Source organism: Ascaphus truei, chromosome 2, assembly GCF_040206685.1.
Source record: "Ascaphus truei isolate aAscTru1 chromosome 2, aAscTru1.hap1, whole genome shotgun sequence".
Classification (NCBI taxonomy): Eukaryota; Metazoa; Chordata; class Amphibia; order Anura; family Ascaphidae; genus Ascaphus; species Ascaphus truei.
In genome coordinates, this window is record NC_134484.1 from 402,789,140 (window position 1) to 402,810,930 (window position 21,791).

Here is a 21,791-nt window from a genome sequence, read left to right on the forward strand (position 1 = left end):
GAAAGGGGCCTGGAAAAAATTATGCCCACACTTAGTTGACGATTTTGAAGGCTTTGAAGATTCAGATTCTGAAGATACTGTTACAGAAAATATTGTAGAGATGGCAAGGCAGTTAGACCTGGAAGTGGAGGCAGAAGATGTTGCTGAACTTCTGGCATCCCTTTCTGAGCCCCACAGCAATTAAGTTCTTCTGGAACTTGAAGAGGAGAGAGAAGATGATGTGTAGGATGAGGTTGAGACCATCGAACAGCCTGAAGGCCTATCTTCAAAAATTCTCTTTGAAGCTTTCCGTCATCTTGATAGTGCCATGGCTCTTTTTGAAAAGTATGACAGGGACTTTGAAAGAAGTTCCAAAGTCAATGCAATCATTTCGGGGGGCTATGCCTGTTACAAAGAAATCTACAGAGAAAAGAAAAGAGCTACACTTCAAACCTCCTTAGACACCTACTTTCCTAAAAAATCAACAGCAGCCAGTCAATCTCCCAGACCATCAACATCCACTGAAAGTCCACCTCGAGCATCGACATCAGCCCCAAGACCTACTCCTATTATTATTTCTACTTCAAGTAGTCCATCGAAATCGCCCGCAAGAAAGCGTCTAGCTCTTGATGACTCTACTTAATCTACATAACAGCCCCACACAGCAGGAATTAGAGAGAATTTGTTGCTGCCAAGGATCATATGGTTTGATTTTCTGTTTGCTGTTCACTGGATTGGAACTCTTGCTGGTTCTGGACTCTAGCTACTTTGAGCTGTTGCTCTGTTTTGCTGTGCATCACATTATCTTTGATTGTGGGATTTGGCTGATTATTGGTTGGGGAAAGAGGGATAAGGGCCTGAAGAAGGGGTATCTACCTCGAAACGTTGCCCCCTTAATTTACCCTCCCCCCATTGTTTTTCCCCCACACCCTGTCTATTCTCTCTCTCGCTCCCTTACCCTGTGTTCTTTCCCCATACCACGTATATCCTAGAGTTCTATTATTCGTTTGTGTGACATCTCTCCAAGTTATTGTTATCTTGTGTATGCATTAAATTATTCTCATTTTTGGCTTATTTCCTGGTCGACAATTTTTTGGTAGTCAGTGAATGCTGGAACATTGGTTGATATTTGGTTACTGCTATAAGGGGAATTAGGGTTCTCCTTGTTCCTGCTGCACCTGGCATTTAGTCATTTGTTATTCCAATTTTGAGTGCTTTTAATCGCTTTTTGTTTTGTGTTACAGTAAAAATACTGTACAGTAGAAGATATGCCCTCTCTTTCATCCTTCCTACATAATTTTTACCTAATTTTCTGTTCATCCATTTTGCATCTGCCAGCACTAGTAAGAAAAAAAAATCAGCTGACATTAAAGATTTTCTTTCAATAAAGCGTACTGTATTTATTTTGGTTACAAATGCATTATTTACATCAGTTATGCACATATATGATGTTTGCAGTACAGTACATGCATTGTAAAGTGGAAAAAAGGTAGTGCTTCACTTTAAGTACCTTTTCACTTTACATACATGTTCCGGTCCCATTGCGTATGTTAAAGCGGGGTATGCCTGTAATCCAGGGTGTATGGTGATATTGGGTGTGGGCCAGGAGGGAGTAGTTTGTAGTGGATAGATGGAAATGTTACTCTATGTTGTCACAATAAAGGACAGAGTTGAAATAAGTAGCAAGGTTATGATCACATAGGTAGGGAACTTTGCATTAAGCTGTTGTGAGCCAAGTGAGTTTGTGCAGACTAAACAGCAGAGGTGTGCCTTTTCCTTGCCAAAATGTTTTGCTGCATTTGCAATGCTATGGTCTGTTCAAGGTTTGCAGAAGGATTTGGGGTGGGGGGAAGGGAGAGGCAGTTGTGGAGAAAGGTGTTGGGAGAGGCTGCAGTACATAAAGTGTATAGGGGGGTTAATTGTGCAGGCTAACAAGCATGGGATAATAGTGTGGTCAGATAATTTGCCATGTGTAGATAGGTTTTCAGAAAGTTCCAGCTTCCAGTACACCTCTAGTCCAACTACTGTCTAACTACATTATTCACTTAGAAATGCTCACGTTTAAATGCAACACTCAACCCTGCAATGCTTCCCTTGATTTCAGATTTATACATCCAACAGTCACATGATCTCCCCCCAATAAATCTGCCTGTTACAAGCAGGACAATTAACAGCACAAAATTAACAAATAAAGTTTGCTATTCAAAACATACCAGAGATAACTAATACAGACAGGGTAGGGGTGAGTCTTATGTGCAAGGGTTCAATGAGTTAAAACATACCAGAGAAAATAAATACAATATAATGAGAACAGAGATTCAACCATTTCATCCTGATCACATATGCCATTGTAAAATGTATGCAGTGGTTTGAGAGACGTATTAATGCAAATGGGGATGCCACTAAAATTTTTGTAAAGTTATTTAAGAAATTCCCTTTTGCTGCTGAATTATTTCCTCATTTTGATACAACTCAATAAATTTGCACAAATTAAACAGAAGTTCAGTAAGGAAACGATTATTGCAAACGGTAGTGAAGGTTTTTGCATTGCGGAGTACTTTCTTTCCATTCTAATGTATGTTAAGTGAGATTTATAAGTAAATAATTATCTGCCAGGGTGTAAGGTCCCCGTTTATTAAAAAAAACATATGCACTTAACACAAAAAAAAATCTGTTGTAGCAAAATGGGTCAGAAACTGTAGTTTACTCTCTACAGAGCATGCAACAGTTCAAATCAGAGCCCAAAGTATTACTTATTAAAGTTTGGCTTTAATATACAAAAATACAATGCTTAGGAGACAGAAAAAGATTACAAGAACATACTGCATAGTTTTATATTAAATGCAGACAGTTTCTTAAAATAACAGGATAAAGAAACAGAAATCCCTATACAATACCGCATAATAGGTTCTTCCCAGAGAGGTCACTGGAGTAGAAAAGATGAGAATTCACGTGTCTGATACCAAAACACAACTCTGTGAAATTCTGATTTCATACTGTAACTCCATGGCATGATATATACTCTTCTTCTCTCATTGAAAACAACACAAGCCCACCCATGTCATCAATCAGCTCTGGCTAACATTTTTACGACTTAAAAGAAAAAAAATCTTCCCGTTGATGCTATAAAGTTTGTCTCAATATATGAAAAGGCTTCCTTAGGCCGTGCCTATAGTGCCAACCGATGGCGACGGCGACGATGCTTGACGTCACCGGCGAAAGTTATATTTCGCCGGGCGTCGGCGTCGCATGTTTCCGGCAATTTGATTGGTTCAAGGGCCGTCACGTGACGCGACAGCCCTTGAAAAATCAAATTTTGCCGGCTACCAGTTTTTGCGATGGCGCTCCGTTGCGCGCATTATAAGCGCACGCGGCGGCAATGCATTTGTTTTCGGGCGACGTCGCGTCGCCATCCCTATAAGCACGGCTTAACTTTGTTTCTATAATACTTAGGCACATGCCATATTCACTGTTGCATCAGTCACTCCATATACACGCCTTAATATAAGATATTACCTCATAGCATTTATTTTTGCAGGAGAAACAGAGATTGTCCTTGGCACCTCCTAATCAAGCGTTTGGTATCATTTAATTCATGTAATCACAACGGTTACAAATATCTAGTTGATTTTCTTGCGAATTGCTGTCATGTCCAGAATACCATATTTAATATCTATTGAAAGGTAGGGCATGTCCCACCTCCTGCTAATCTGTGCGACTCCTTAAAAATCTCTTTCAAGGTATATTTAAACGTGTTCTATTTATTCTAATGTCAGGGAAGCCATATTTCCATCCCACCACTGGCAAAAACAGATGTTGACTTGCGATAACATCAGTCCTATACAACACAGGCCTGGTTTGACAGGCCATAAAAACAATTCTTGTATGTTTAAGACAATTTGCAACCAATGTTAACCCCTTGTGTGCCAGATTGATTAAATGACTTAATATCTTTTGCCATATTCATTACAGATGCAAAACTAATATCTATATATATATAAATATATATATATATATATAAGAGTGAAAAAATGTTTATCTGTCTGCACCGGCGGACGGCAACACCTCATTGGCCTGCGGGGTGGCCTGACATCACGGCCACGCCTACGCAGCCCCTCACGCCTCACTCTCCATTTGGTGACTGCCAGGAAAGCAACTCGCTCCTACTCCTCCATTTGCTACGAGCGCTTCTTGCGCTCTGGTTATTGCCAGGACCGCACACTGTCTCACTCCCCCCCTCCTCTTGCGGCCCTTCACTGTCTAAAACTCCCATACCTCTTGCATCCCTCCAGCCTCCCTTCCCCTCAGGGGGTTATTGCCAGGACCGCACACTGTCTCACTCCCCCCTCCTCCTCTTGCGTCTCTTCACTGTCTCACACACCCACACCTCTTGCGTCCCTCAAGATTCCCTTCCCCTCAGGGGCGCCACCGCAGCCAAACCACCCTCCCCCGCCTCACATCAGGCTCGCCGGTACATAATCACTTTCCCCTCAGGGGCGCCGCCGCTGCCGCACCACCCTCTCCCGCCTCCTTCCCTCCCTCACCTCAGGCCTGACGCTGCAGCCACGTCCTCTCGACTCCATACTACTATATCTTCCTCACGGGAGCCGTCGCATCACCCTCCTCCCGCCTCCCTTCACCCCCGCCTCACATCAGGCCTGCCGGTAGATCATCACTTTCCCCACATGGGCGCCGCCGCAGCACCCTCTCCCACCTCCTTTCCTCCCTCACCTCAGGCACGCCGCTGCAGCCACATCCTCCCACCTCCTCACGGGAGCCGTCGCACCACCCTCCTCCCGCCTCCCTTCACCGCAGGGGCGCCGCCGCTGCAACCTTCACCTCACACTCTACAACATTCACATTCACCCTCCCGTGCGCCGCCACTGCACCCTCCTACCGCCTTCCGGAAATTCAGGAGCGACGCCAGTCACGATTACCTCAGACAGCTGCTAAGCCTGCCTGCCAGGCCCAACGCATGGGAGCACCTCCGCCGTGTCGGCGATACCTCGACGCCTCCCTCTGTCGTGGTTGCGACGCATCCACACTAGCAGATAAGACACTCCCCACATCTAGCAACTACTACTCATTCCTAATGTACTGTGTTACTCACATTCTATCTGCATTGTGTATTACATGTATCCACACTCTGGAAAATCACCATTACACCTACGATTGTGTAAATCCCTTTAATTGTGTCATTAACTTTATCAATAAAATGTACATTCTGTTGTACTGTATTTCTAAGTAACGGATGTGCCCCTCGTTGCACACATTCATTGCATATCTCTTTAGACATTTATTATTCAACAACCTTTAAAACACATACTTCACCTACCATACACTCTTTATCGCTCATAATAACCATCACACATTTACATCACGGGCAATGCCGGGTACATCAGCTAGTAGAAAATAAATACTGTACAACTATTGTAACATCATTACGTAATTAGAAGCTTAGTTATTACAATCTTTCACATTTCAGATTTCTGTAGATATTTTTTGCATTTTTTTTGTCATCCTTTAGACTAATCTTATAAAGTTCGCATCAAGGTAAAAATACTCTATTTTACAAATAATAAAGATTAACATTTTTTTCACTTTTATTAGAAGCATAATTCCGAATTTTGAAACATAAAGAAAAGTAATATGACAGGGTCGATAATAATTTTCCAGTATTCAACATAGTGCTGAAAAACAAAAAGGAGCAGCACACAGCCAAGGGAGTGAGGGTAAAAAAAGATGATTACAAAAATTATTTTATTAGTCCAACATAACGAAAAGGAGGTACAGTACGTGTTTCCTACCGTGAGGTATTTTATCAAGGATGAAACGCGTAGGAGAGTTCTTGTACCTCCTTTTAGTTATGTTGCACTAATTAAAAAAATATTTTATTATCTTATTTACAAAGTCACATCCCTTTCTCTTCTGAAACAGGCTCTGGCACACACCTTTTTGAGCCCTGCTCTCTAGCAGTGCACCAATTGTATATAGTGACTGCCTGGTGAAATGATCTTCTCCACAGAACTTTGCATCTTTGGTCATCTTCTGCTGCACTGACGCCATTTAGTGAACCCCTGAGACGAATCTTTGTTGATCGATCACAGGAGAATGGATATATCGGCAACTTAGCCAATTACTTATCATTGTGTGGATTGTATTAAAGCACATATTAAAAGAGAAAAAAATAATTAAAAAAAAAAACAGCAGCTTGGACGGCTGCTTTAAATCATAGCTACATACTGCCAAGCAACAGACTTCAATGGGAAATTTCGGCTGCTTCGGCGGATATCGAATAAGTTGTAAGAGTTAACTAAACATAGTGCTTGCATGGAAATTTAATTTTGGTTCCAATGAGAGGTTCAAGCAGAGAATGGTTGAGACCTTGTTTACTTCCCTGTCCACACACAGCGTTTAAAGGTTTATACATTTACACCTTTAACCTTAACACTATTAAGTTAAGATTATATGCAATGCTTGGCCCTCTGTCACTAAAAGGAAAAATGCAGAGCTGAACATCTTCCAAATAGTAACGTGTCATTTTAAAACACTGGTGTCAAAATGGATATTTGTCTCAACAACTTTGCACTACACTATAAGCTAATAAGAAGTGGCACAAGTAAGCAGCTCCATACAGTATATGTTCAACTATTCCCTCTGCTGTCTCCCATTGCTGACTCTCTCCATGCATGTCCCCATAGCAGGTTAGGTTTTTAGGATATCCCAGCTTCAGCACAGATGGTTCAATCAGTCCCTGAGGAGGGAAGGGGGAACTTGAGGATTGGAATTGACCTGGTATATAAAATAAATTCATAAACTACAGCCACACAATCCCAAAGTCATATGGGGAAAGTATTTAGGATTAAATATCTGGAATACAAATGACACGCCTGCATTTTCCTAAGGGCATCACATCAGAAAATACCAAACAACTTGACTTTTGGGGAGAGTCCAGTAAGCTTTCACTCTGACATTTATTTTTTAGCAAAATCTACCGTTCTGATTCTTATACTGTAGTTTGTCGCAAATACTATCATAAAGGCCTTTTCAAAATCGCAGTTCACCAGAAAAGCTTCTGTACAGTAGGTCAAGTCATACTGTAGCTATACTCTATATTACTATGAACATAAAGATATGAGACCATATGTATTAGGGCCAAAGCAGTACAATCCTTATGCTAAGTCCCATTGAAAATCGATAGAATTGTTTCTTTTGATAAATATAGTGCAGATTTGTTACACCACGTTTGCTTTGATACATTGGGGTCATAATATATTATTTTCCCTATATTATTTCTCCCAACTATTTCTAATCCCTTCTGTGTAAATCGATCACACCCATCACTGAAACAATACTTTATATCACATTGCCATTATTCTTACCTTGACATATGAAGGTTGTTTTTCAAGAATCAGATCAGCAACCTTTTTTGATACCTACAAATGTTTGAAAAAGGTGAAAAACAACCAAACATGAATGAACACAAGTCACTAGAAAGTTATACATATTGGCTCAGGATTTAGCTACAAGTACTGTATATTTGACACAGGAATCATAAAATTCACAAAACTCGGATTCCAAATAGGAAACAGTCTAATAAAAATAGATAAAACCGAATAAAGAGAGAATATAACTTTGGGCTATAGTTTATTTTCATAATGCAAAAGTGTAAGACACATCGGCAGATAAATAATCAAAGAATAACAAATAAAAATAGCCTGCGTAAGAAAAACAAAAGAAATGAAAAGCCAAGAAACAGATGGTAAAACATTGCACTGCACACTACATGTTGTATTTTGCATGCATGTCTCTTCTTATTTTGAAAAACAAGGCTTATGTTCTAAACTGGACAACAACAAAAAGGGGTTTGGAAAGAACAATGTCTAAGCCAGTCATGCACATGTACAGCAAGTGACAGGAAATGCTAGTTTCATTTTTATGTTTTCCAGACAATATTTATACAACCACTACTATCTGTAATCATAGTTTCTATGGATCTTAAGCTGGAAAATACTACTGTACTGTAGTTTCCGATGGTTGTGCTTCAGAGATCTGCATCAAGCATTTTTCAATTAATGTTTATCTATTTAATTTTGATACACAAAAGTAAACGTAATTAAGTCATAGTTACCCCGATTTAGCTCCCCTGTAAAATAGCCCCAGTCACAGAAACATGAGACTTGGTTCCGATATGAAATAAATCATTAAGTTCTGCTCTCATGACAACACAAGCTGGTCAATTACCAAATATGTTTTATGTTAATTTGTATCCTTTGACCAATAAATTCTACTTGTGCTGAATGTTAGGCTGCGTTTATAGAGCCGGCGACAGTGACGCCGCGGCAAAACAAATGCATTGCCGCCGTCGCATGCGCTTATAATAAGCGCGACGGAGCGTCGGATTGGTCGCGATCGACAGAAGTCATCTCTATTTGATTTTCCAGCGACCGTCGCCTCGCCGTCACTATAAACGTAGCCTAAGGGACATAAATCTGCTAGAGAGCCAATAAATAACTTGTTAGTAATCGCCACTGAGCAGCTTCACTGGTACAGGACTATTAGCTTTGTTTTCCCTAAAAGTGGTAGTAAAGCTTTGGTGGGAGGTACCCTGCTTCTTACCCTTAAATATACATGTGACAGGATCTGCTTTTATGAAAATCTATTGAGCCAACAATCTGTTTGAAGTGAGAATATTCCTACAGGAAGTGCGCTAAAGGTGATGCTCATATTTGTATTCTTCTTAAAGATTTCTTTATCATTCTATACATGAGTGTCTGCCCCACCTCTCGTGTTTTGTCTCTGCTCTTTCGTGATTTTTTTATATTTTGTAGTTCGTTCTTAGGAAATTATTATAAAACGACAATTAAAATGGCTGCTAAGCCTTTCCCACTTTCGGACACCACTGCACTTCAAATGGCTTTATTAGAGAAGCTCGTGATAAGGTAAAATGTCCTCACTGTATATAAATAAATCTTACTAACGCTCTTCATGACTGCAGTAGAGAAACCGTTTTGCTGCAGTCCTGCAATCTCTGTCATTAATAAGTTCAACTTGTACAGCTCATAAGGAAATCAAGACCGCATCTAAACACGGTCACACGGAACTTATGGGGGGGTTCGTCTACACAATGGACGTATCCTGCTAACTGCTTGCTTTTTGATTTACCCTCTCGGAAGCTGAAGAGACCTGCAACATACAGTATATAGCGCTTAAATATAGGTAAATACATATCAAGAAGTGAAGATAATGAAATGTGGATAGAATAAGAATTATTTTAATGATTGATGCCGAAACAGAAAACCTGGATGTCATGATTTAAATTGATGCTTAATGATGTTTATTATCTAAAAGATTAACTGATTAACCAGTAAGGAAACAGTATGCACACTACTGTAAAACACCTACACAAAACTATTTATATACAGAAGCATCAAACCATTATACAGGCATACCCCGCATTAACGTACGCAATGGGACCGGAGCATGTATGTAAAGCGAAAATGTACTTAAAGTGAAGCACTATCTTTTTCCACTTATCGATGCATGTACTGTACTGGAATCATCATATACGTGTATAACTGATGTAAGTAACGCATGTGTAACAGGCTCTATAGTCTCCCCGCTTGCGCACAGCTTCGGTACAGGTAGGGAGCCGGTATTGCTGTTCAGGACGTGCTGACAGGCGCATGCGCGAGCTGCTGTTTGCCTATTGGGCGATATGTACTTACTCGCGAGTGTACTTAAAGTGAGTGTACTTAAAGGGGGGTATGCCTGTATACTTTCCTGAAAATAAGCCACAAATGAAAGAATGACAGCTATGCTACAGTGAAGGAACACTACAGTGACCAATTATGCAGAACTCAATTTCATGAATATGCTGGCAATTTTATACTGCTACACTACAGAAATAAAAAAAATGATTTTCTTCAAAAATACCAGTTCTGATTAAATCTAATGAAGTTGGTTTATCTATGGATTTGGGTCTTATGGATGCAGAGTATAGCAAGACACTGTTGGGACATTATTACTGCAACCGCTAGGAAGATGCAATAATGGGAAGTAAATTTAATTAACCGATTCTGATAAAGTAATCTACTCTCTCACAGTAGATTTCTCATATCAAATCTCTGCCACTTATTTTCATAACCATAGACCTAAACGTGACCCTGAAGGGATAGGATCTCTCTGGATATGTATACAAGCTCCACCAAAACCTTTACAGCACTGCAAATTTCAAGTATGCGTACTAAAGCATTATGCAACAGCAGCAGCATGGGTTGTCTTTAGATATGTCAAAAATGTGGAGGCTTGAGCCACTTCAACATTCTATTCGCTGTTTCTTCACAAAATAACAGTACACTTGCATAAAAGACCTGTGAGATTTCAGAAGCTTTTCTATTCTTGTATCATTTGATTAGTATTAACAGTAATATTCATATTACTAAAAACAAGTTGTAAAGTGTATTCCCTTTCTTGCAACCTCAATATGCATGTTGAAGCAGGATTGCTCCTTTAATCAGCCACATAAAACATGTAGATACATGTATATAGCCAGTACTGTTAATATGTACACTAATGTAGCACTTTGCCTGGAAGTGATTTGCTACAGTAAATCCTCACTGGCATGCTGAGACAGGCAAATGTGTTATATGTTTTATTGATCACATTAGGATTTGAAAGACTGGGTGATATTTAGAGATGGACAAAATCTCGCAGAAATTCTAATCCGCCGCGTATTTGCAAGTTCCTGTCAGCCGCAAATTATTATTCTGACAATTTTTTTCATTGAGGAGGGGTGAGAGATAGGGGGAGGAGAGAGGTAGCTATTTAACAAGTCTGAAGTTCTATATCTTCCCTCAAACCTCCCTCCAAATAACATATGGAGAGACGCCTGGGCTAAAACAAGGAGCACACAGATACCTGGGAGATATGCTAATTAGATCTGTAAAAGTACATTTTACACCCCACACTTCCTTAAAGGATTTCCAGAAGAACTATATTGACAAGCTAATGTTAGAACTTGCGACACTAGTAAAATAGGTCTCTTTCGCTCTTATTTGGGAAAAACCAGTGCAGAAAATTTGCACATGGGATTTTTACCAATTTGCCCATCTCTAGTGCTACTCTTTCTGTAACCAAATACCACTTTCTTTAAAAAAAAAAAAAAAAAAAAAAAAAAAAAACTTATTGCACTTTCCATTATCTGCGGGTTAATCCAAAAACTGTAAGCATGTAAGAACAGAAATATAGATTTAACAAACAAAAACACAGTTAGGAACTAAATCTGCTGTAGTATTAGGACTGGACGAGACACATAGCTAAATTATAAGCAGAGAAAGCGGTTTTACTTACTGCAGCTTGCTGTCGCTTTAGCTTGTCTCTGTACTCTTCCAGTTCTTGTAGTCCGAGATCTGTGGGGAGCTTCTGAATATATATAAAAAGGAAGTGAGAAATAACATTTGTAACGCTACAGTGAACTTCCACAAAAAGAAAAAGAAAAAGAAAAGAAAGAAAAGGTAAGAAAGTGCCATAACTTAAGACAATCATGTGTCTATGCTGAAATAATGTTACTGTAAGCCGAATACAAGATAAGACAGAATAAAAGGCATTCCTTGTTAATGTAAATATATTTAATATCCTACAATTTCCTTATTCATTACACATTTTTACATCTAGACAATATGATTGAGTTTTATAGTGAAGGTAACACAGTTGAAGCAGATATCTCCCCAGATGTTTTGTTTCCAATATCCTGAATAATAACTCTCTAAATAAAGATTCAATGTAAGATGTAGCTAATAGTTAAAATATGTTGTCGGAAAACAAAACGGAAATGTAGAAATTTTCCTTTAATGTATGTTTATTATATACAGTGTTAAAAAAAATATTCTGCTGTGCAAATGCATAACGTTATGCATTTCTGCCCTAACACGGTCAAATACATTGCAGTGTTATTAATACTTAATTGCAAAATTTGGTCTCGAAAGCTATTTTTAATGGGAGATAGGCAGTTTACATTTTTCTTAATAATAGTTCAACTGGTTATAGTGTTTATGGTAAAATGCAATAAACAAATCTACTAAAAGCCGCATAATCATTTATCACAAAATTCATAAATCCATGTATTTGTGAAAATTTAATTCAACCTTTTTCTATTTAATTCAGATCACAGAGCTCATTTCAATATCCTCCTATAGTATTTGGGGACCTGTTAAAGGCAACTAACATTCATTTTATTATGGCATTGTCCTAACCATGGTAAATCAGATATTTCTTATAAAGCAAAAAGGGCTCCTAATTAAAGCTTATGTAAAAAATTAGAACATTTGAAAGCGTTCCCCTTACTGCCTGAATATGACTATGAACTGAATTTTAATAGAACTGCTAATGATGCTTTGAGGTTATATACATAAACATACAAACATATACACACATATACATATACACACATATACATATACACACACATACACACGCACACACTTATACACGCACACATATACACACACACATATACACACACATATACACACACACACACCTCCCTGAAATGGCTCTGAAACGTTGGATACATTTGGATATGGATTAAATACCCATTTTTTTCCCCATCTAGTGCTGTGTCTCCTTCCCGATCATTTGATTTTGGTGAAGTACAGCTAAACCCCCTTATAACGCCGTCCAAAGAATCACATCGCGTTATAAGCGGATCGCGTTAGAAATAATGTACAATTGTAGGCATTGTACAATAAAGTATTTAAGATACCAATAATCGTGTTGTAACGTATTCATAAATACTAAAATTGGGAGCCACGCTTGCATCGCGTTATAAGCGGATTCGCGTTGTAACGGATCGCGTTATAACGGGGTTGAGCTGTATCTCTTTTATACTATTTATGTGGCGTACACTTGCCAATTGTGAGCCAATTGTTTTGTATAAATTGCTTTGTATAATTATGTACTAAAAATATAATATATATATATATATATATTATAAAATATATACACATTATATATTTATTTTTTCACACTTTCTGATAACACAAAGTTGCACACGTGCTGACCCTGGGCTTCCAAGATTAATACAAAGTAAGGATCCCTCCTGCATCCCAAAAAGACATGGAGACACCGATAGGGTGAAATGACCGTGTGCTAGTGAGACAGCCACTACGCGTTTCGTCCCCCTGACTAAGCATATGACAAGAAACACGTAGTGGCTGTCTCACTAGCACGCTGTCACCCCATCAGTGTCTCCATTCGGCTGATAACTATTCGTCCCATCAGAGATGCTATATCTCCATATGGGACCCTCACTGTGAGGAGGTCATATTACTACCATCCAGACACCAGATTTCAGTGTGATGAATACAGTGGGTCTGCCGATGTACTGTATAACACTATATGTGAGTTTTTAATATTTTATTACTTTTGCCTATACGTTAAATGTTTACTTACTTGATCCTTCAACACTTCCAGATAACCCTTTACAGTAGGCAGCTCAATTGATGTCAATTATATAGAAGGCACTTTATCCCATAAAATGAAATTCAGTATCAAACATGTATAGTACAGAAAGCTATTTAGCAAGCTTCCTGTGCGTTTGTTACAGTTGGCGGTAAGAAGGGCTTAACGCAACTGAAGTGCGAAACTAAAGAATTTACCATAAAACAGATTTTGGGAACCTGTAAATCCCGCCTTCTTAAAGCAGCAATCCCCCACTTCTGGAATTTATTTATTCTAGATATTGGACCGGAGAGCTGAATCATGCAACTTCTAGCTGCAGGGACCTTCCAGTTCCCGAGATAGTTACCTTTTAATGTGCTGGTAAAATTAAAGCCAAATCTATAGAGCCTGTTGGATTGCCCAATACGAAGTTGCAATGTCGTGCTCTGATGGTAGGTGGCTTCCTACAGGCCTCCACCATCCAAGCCTCACTTCCAGTCACATTTGAGTTTGCCAAAACTGAGCAGAAACATTGCCACATACAAAAAGGTAAAATTCTCAAGAGATGGGGGCCCCCGATTCTAAAAATAGCATGGTTCCGTTCCAAAGAACACTACTCCCAATTAGTAAAAAATATATGGATGGCTGCCTTAGGTATCAAGATTTCGAATGCATCAACATCTTTAGGCCACGATTATAGTGCAGTCGTGCGTGCGACAGAGCACAAGGAGTCGCGCGCCTGTTACCCGAGCGATCCGTGGATTCTGATGTGGAGGCATGGCCGTGATGTCACCAGGCTGGTTCGCCCTCATTGGCTGAACTAGATACGTGACACGGTCGTTGCGCTTCTTCGTGCACACTATGGCCGGCCTGAGAGGTACTATATTTGGTTCGCGCCGCACACACTATGGCCACAGCCGTAATAGGCGCTCGTACACTACACAGCGGATTTAAAGCTGTAGACAACTGTACATAACACAAGCTGTATAGTGCAGTATTTCTTTATTTGTTTACCTCAAGCTCGTACTTAATGATATCAAAAGTGTCATTGGAAAAATAAACATCCTCAATGCTGTTGATTAGTTCCTGTTCTGCCTGAGGATCCGTGGGCTGCTCCCGAAGCTCTCGCAGCTCCTCCTGAAGAAGAGAAAAGCACAAAATTAGTCTGCATTAGTTATACAACATATTGCTGGCACGAGGTTAATGTTCTTATAAAAGCGCCTCTCAAAATGCGTACTGAAATATTACTAGGAGCAATATCACATAGCATGCTACAAAAGGCAACTGAAAACTGGCACAATCTTAGAAGCTGTCTGCTTTTGTTAGTATGATCTTATTTTTTGTTGATGCCTGTTTGTTAATCATTGCCTCCTCGGAAATGTGTGTAAAGAATTTGCTATAATTGAGGATAATTGTTCTGAATTCACCAGTTGGTCTTTATAAATGCAGGTGGTAGGCATTCATGTAAACGCCTTCCCCTGAAGAGCCAAGTGAAACAGGTAGGCGAATGCAATATATAAGCCTGAGTATCCACGTTGTAATTGTGACTTGATTGTACATCCACTACGTTAATCTTTTCGGCTTCATGGACTGTTTCTAAGACTGCGGCAGCGTGTCGAGGTGCTTCTCTTTTGCATCAGGAGGTAGGATACCCCGACTGCTATTTGCACCATCTCCATGGAGATATACTGCAGCTCAGCCAAATAATTTGTTACAGCACAACATGCTAACATGATGACACTGTACTAATGTTCAGGAAGATAGTCCCATAAGGTTTTACACTATAAATGTTGAAGGGTAATACAGTAATTACTGTGTTTCCTTTTTAACAAGATTAATATTGGATTTATGTCAAAGCCGAGTCATTAACTACTCCAACAAAAAGGGCTTATTGTGGCAAATGGCAGAAGGGAAAACTTGAATCCGTTCGGCTCATAATGTGCAAGTCCCCAGAGCAAATATTTTAACACTTCAACAATTTCCTTGTCATTTTCTTTATTTCAATGAAACATCGCGATATTCCTGCAGTTGCATGAATACGGACTTAAATTATGCAACAGGTTGAAGAAATGCTTCCGATTTGTAGGAAAATTAGGACTTAAAAACACAAGTGACTCATGTGGATTAGATAAATTTCACTCAATCGAATGCATCCCCATCATCAATGGACTAATAAAGTCTTATTGCAAGGTGGTGTGTGATAGGGTGAATGTAAGACACCGGCCCTATGCCTTGTAGATATATAGGTCTGCAGTCCAGCACCGACATGGTTAATCAGCTGGAAAAAGGCTGGGTTAATTAGCCAGGTCCCAGCTGCCTCGTTAACGGACTTTAAAAAAAAACAGAGCTCCGACTTGTGCCTGGGTCTGTTTGAACCAGGGAGACACGCTGGAACGCTGGAGGGAGAACAACTTGACTGAAGGTCTATTTTTCTGGGACATATATGCCTACGGTATATTGCTACTCTGGACTCTGAACAACCCTTATTGGGAAAAAGGGCAAAGCCCTGCTCAAGACTTCTTTTGCGTTTCTTTATATAAACTGAAAAAAAGCTCTGTTATTTTTGCTCCATGTTTTTGCTGGCTGAATAAAGACGCCTAATCAGACTAACCCCGTCTTGTTGCATTGTCCCTGAAACAAGGTGCCATTGCAAATGTTGGTCACGCCCAAAAATAAAATGGGAAAGGTGGCATCTGAAATGGTTAAAATACAATATAATCTAGCTGCATATCATTTGCACTGGGAACAGAGATATTGTAAAAGAAAAAGAGAATTTGACAGTCAGTAAAGCAGGTACACTCTGATCTAATGGCATGTAACATATTAACGCTATTTCCAAGATGCAGACATTGGTATTTTGACAGAGAGAATGCAAAGGAGGAAGAAACTTATTTATGATGTCATGATGGGAAAGGACCTTGCTAAGCCGACATCTTACCAACTACACTAAGCTTATAGGGGTCCACGTTAAAATGGACTTGAAGCAAAAGGTGACAGTGTGCTCATTTGCATGTAATTTCCCAGAATCCTTAGCTACAGTGGAAGATAATGAAGAAAAGCAGGGTTGCAGACATCTGAGATGTTAATGTACTCACAAATTATATTTTTATTTGCGGGTGGGGGGCGGGGGGGAGGTGAGTATCAAGAACTTTGGGGGGGGAAAAAATTCAGACACCCAGGTAGTGGCTTGTCCCTCCCATGTCTATGATCCAATTCAAGAGCGGCACAAACAAGTACATCAAGCACATTTAAGATCTGGTGTAAGTGGATGGTTGGATATAGAAGCCGCCATGGTTAGGCCACGGGCATGGTCAGCGCTGACGCTTGTCAGTAAGCCCCTGCAGCCGCAATGAGAGCGGCTTTAGCAGGGGCTCACGCACGCTTCCACAAGCGTGAGGAAGCGTAGCCGACAATTTTTTCGTTTGAGCGCTCACGGGAGCGCAGGGCCGGTCACGTGAGCGGTTCGCCCAATGATAAGCAGGAGAGGCCCAGCAGATACAAAGTGCCTTTCAAAGATAAGTTCATGGTTCAGTGAATATGCAAGAGATACCCCTACTGATCTCCATTCATCTGTTAATAGAACGGATGAATAATGGATGTAAAGTTCCTGGTCATAAGCAACATCTACAGGAGTTTGATGGTCTGTGGACACTGCAAGAAATATTGCCGAGATCGCATAACAAACAGCGACCTGATTGGCTAGGATTTGGGGTGGGTGTGGTCTGTCAGGTACAACATAAATACCATAGCTTTCAGTGCGTTGAGTAGGTAAACATGTATGTAAGAAGGCGGGTGTGTGCACACACATTGCACCATATATTCTGTGAGGCCTTTTAGCTGAATAATAAGTCACTTGTTCGACTATCTAAACAAGTATTTTGTATCCAGTTATTTAATTTACGTTAACTGTATTTTTGTTATATTGAGCAAGAATGAACCCAGTTCTGTTTCCCTGTGTATGTGAAACAACTGAAAATGCAAAAAAAAAAGTTTAAAATACCTACTGTATATTGTACTTGTCTGATATGTACAAATAGATGATGCAACCTACATTTAACCTACAGAAAATGCCACTGACATTAGTCCAAGGAGTGACTGCCCTTCAATAAAGCCATCAGTGAAGAAGGATCCTTGGCCGACCATCTGAATGCCTTCAGCATGCTCGCCTTCCCTGACTGCATGCCTGTCAGGGGAGCTTTTTAGACGTCATTCCGCCCCTCTCCCTGTGCCCAACAATTACTGCTCGCTTGGTCAAGGCTCGAGATCTGGGCCTGCTGTCCTTTTATCTGAGACAATCACATGTGCATGTAAACGGGTGTGTATTACATAAAACAGCGCTATGGGATAAAATGTGCATTTTACTTTGAAGCATTCTGTATACAGTACAAGCAACGGCGGAGTAACAAGGTCAACCACCACATCAGTCTATAATCATAGTTTCTTGTAGTACAATGGCCAGAGGAATGGAGTCCCAGTAACCTTTTTGTTAATGCATTTTTTCTCCTTAATGATAGCGTTAACGCATGCAATAACATCTGCTACATTCATAGTCCTTTATTTGGCAAAACACTGTAGCACACCGGTCTTGGATAAATACTACATTTATTGATGGTGTAAGATGAAACAGCAAAATGTTGAATTTTTTTTTTTTATAATTTGTGTATTTTTCTAAGCCTGGAGTGCCACAGTATTTTGTTGTTGTTCGTGGATTGTACACAGATGCGGTGTGTGTTGCACCCAGCCCCTCTAGCAGCTTCCAGCTGCCATTTGCAGCAGTTTGGTGTGTGGTCTTTATCCATTTTTGTTCCAATCCTTTCTATGGCAACAGTATTGTAGCCAGATCATTATCACACACACAAAAAAATTAAAACAACCAATTACTAAATGTGTATCTAGACAAAAGACCCAGGTGATCAATTTGCCAATTATCAATGGTTAAATTCTCTCCCCTCCCCCCCCCCCCCCGGCCCCCCTCCCCTTCCAAAACCATTCATAGCATCCAGGACACATCCTCCTAAAACACCGGCAACTCCAGAGGTCTTCATACAAAAAAGACATTTTAATCCACAGAGACTTTCTTCTATTCATAGCATCCTCCCGCATGCATTTTGCTGAGATTTTTGTGGCAAACCAGATATTTCTCATTGGAATCACATACAGAAGCTTATATGTGACAGCAAAAAAACTTAAATATTCCTAATTATGTAGCAATCTTAATGGGAATTAAAATCTCTTAAAATCAGCAATAAATGCTTTAAAATCATCTATGTAGTCCTACCCTTTTGTTATAATATAGGAAGTGTCATGATTTCCAACCACAAATTAGGTGTAATTTTCAAAACTGTGCAATAGTGTACATGCAGCTTTAAATTGATTTCTAAATGGTGCCTATTAAGTCTTGTTAAAATCTTTAACAAATATATTAAAAGGGCTCAGATACCATCTGCCTGGTTCATTAACCCTCTGAGTGCACATATGTTGCAACTACCCCGCTTTCAGCAAAGTTTACGCGATTGTAATGTGTTCTGGAACCGCAAACAGTAATATCCATAGTATCTGGTCATTGTTCTCTCCCTTTAATCCCTTAACAACAAATGATGCTGCTATCATTTCCCACACAAAACATGAAAGGTAAACACTCAGGATGAACAATCTACCTGAATAGACAACGAAGAAAAGACTAGGTGAAAATTGTATAAAGGATTTGTTTACTATGGGAGACATTAAACATTTAAAAGCAATGTTAAAAAAAACTTATACATGTCCAATTTGTTTTAAAATTCTGTTACATAGTAAATGAGGTTAAAAAAAAAGACATGCGTCTATCAAGTTCAACCTATAAATGATGTGTCTCACGTGTACGCCTACACGTACCTTATAGAACATGCCACTGCCATTTATTCACTTTGGTCACACAGTAGGAGGGACTGCCCTTTAAATGAGGCAAATCAAATTCTAATCACATCTCAATGTTTTACAAACACCTGAATGAGATGCAATTTTTAATACAATGCTAACAGGCATAAACTGCTACAATTTCGTATTTATTTCTATGAACATGGTCCCAAATAAGTAGTCAAAAACATCCGAAGATGCATTAAGCTCTTAATAAGTAGCATCCGTAATGAAGAGGTGTCACTATGCGATCAGAACATCACTGCAGCAAGCTTAATTATCGTACACATTTTGACCATATTTAGTTTTAAAGGATTTTCATTTATTGATGCACGACTGCCCCCTGCTGCATGTTTTCTTTATTACAAGTTGCCTTTACACTTCCTTCTTTATACTCATCCCATTTTTCAAGAAATCCAAGTTTACAGAATTACAATGTAATATTTCATATGCTACATTATAACTCAGTCTTTGTGAAGTATTAAAGTTTGGCAGCATCATTGCCCTGTGGAATGAGCTCAGAAGGCAAGTGGTATGGATTGTCTATTTACATTGCATTTAGACTTTTGAGGTTGAAGGTGCAGTTCCAGGTAGCAAGAACAGAAAATGTTTACACAGTTTAGCAATAATAATGGCTTTATCCTGTTGGCTATAAACAGCAAAACTGAAGCATGGGTTGACAATTTACCTGCAGAATCTAGCGTCCACAAACAGTATAATCATGAAACAGATTAGATCAGCGGTGCACAATCTTTCCAGCGTGCGCACCCCCTTTCTGCTTCCCTCCCCACCTCCCTTACCTCCTCTCCGGCGCCAAATGACACCACGGGGTCACGTGACGTCACATTACCCCACAGCATAATTTGACGCCGCGTTGTCATGGCGACTTGTCGCCGAAGAAAAGGTAAGTGAAGTTAAAGAGGCCTCACGCAATCCCCCGGCATTCATTGAAATGCCTCCGGGGAAGAGTGCGGGGCCTCTGCAGCCGCTGCGCCCCCCAGTTTGAGCACCGCTGTATTAGAAAATGATGGGGGGGGGGGGAAATCTTATCTCCACCCCAACAAAAAGATTACTGGTTTTTTAAAAAAAAATAAAAAATACAAACAAAAACAAGTGGAATCACGGCTATAAAACTATTTTGCCGACAGAGTCCTAGGCCTCGGCCAGCAAAAGGGTTAAGAATTCGATTAAGGTTTCCGCTGCACACAAGAGACATGCATTGCTTCTTTAACATCAATCTCCTCAGATATTGTCTTTAACATCAAACATAGGACAGAAAGGCACACTGAGCATTGGTTAGAAAACACATTAGAGAAGAGTGACTAAAAACATGAAATAGTAATAATGAAACGTATAGTAATTAAGGATGCAGAAGGTTAGGTACAAAAACAGCAGCCTTTTAAAAAGATAAACAGTGGCCAAGGTGACATAAAAAAGTGCGTTTCAATCGGCCTGGACGCTCCAGCGGAGCGCTCAACCTAATCAGAACCTATAAAATGAGTAAGTACCCATGATGTAGCACAAGAGTAAGTACCCATGATGTAGCACAAGAGTAAGTAACCATGATGTAGCACAAGAGTACCTAGGATGCAAAGTTCTGTGTGGAAGATCATGTGACCAGGCAGGCACAAGATACATACTCCTTGACAAAGAACTACTGTTCGAAATGCGTAGGAGGTTGCTCTCCTCTGTTTGTTGGATGTTTTCACATCAATAAACATTCATTTTTGTTATCCTGGGACCCACTTCATTGGACTGTGCGCCAGTTTCCTCTTTTCTCTACAGCTATCCATATCTACTTGGCTGCACGTCTACCAGGAATCCAAAGGACCAGTGTAATATGTAAGTACTTTTAACACTTTGAGGGGGACCATCCCATTGGAGGTATTATGGGGGTTTATTGCTTGCCCCTACCTCAGGGATCTTTTGGCCCCACAGAGGATGTTATGTCTTATTAGCCTGAGTTCCTTTCTCCATCATTTGTGTGATCAAACACTGGAGCGCAGTTGTCACTACAAATTTTACTTAGGCACAAGATACAATTGGTGCACTGCTAGAGAGAGAGCAGGGCTCCAGAGCCAGATTCAGAAGAGGAAGGGGGTGTGACTTTGTAAATGGTTTCTATAGAAACAACAATGCTTGCTACATTACAATACATTAATAAAATCTTTAACGCTACAAGTATTTTCTCATAGTACAGAACTGATTTTTTTTTTTAAACACATACACACATATACATATTAGAATTCAAAGCCCTCAAATGGAATATGGAGCTGTCCTATATAAATTAGTAATGTTTTAATCACAACCTCAGACCATAAGGATTTGCTGTGCAACCATGGCAGTTGCGCGTGCTTCATGAACTTTGACAGCCTTGAGAATGGCCCCTGCAGTGATCCGAAATAACATTAATTGCAGTCCTGGAGTGTGTGGTGATACCATCACGGTCCTCTAGGTGCTGAAATAGGGCAGCCCTG

The 21,791-nt window shown here is 39.9% G+C and overlaps 1 protein-coding gene across 1 annotated transcript in view; it reads right to left on the reverse strand.

Moving 5' to 3' along the window:
* VPS50 (VPS50 subunit of EARP/GARPII complex) overlaps positions 1-21,791 on the reverse strand; it is a 269,783-nt gene that overhangs the window by 223,708 nt on the left and 24,284 nt on the right. Inside the window, exons 3-5 of the mRNA XM_075587338.1 lie at positions 14,434-14,556; positions 11,332-11,403; positions 7,362-7,415 (exon numbers count right to left, since the gene is read on the reverse strand). Of these exons, the coding sequence (XP_075443453.1) occupies positions 7,362-7,415; positions 11,332-11,403; positions 14,434-14,556 (249 nt within the window). The remainder of the gene's footprint in view (positions 1-7,361; positions 7,416-11,331; positions 11,404-14,433; positions 14,557-21,791) is intronic.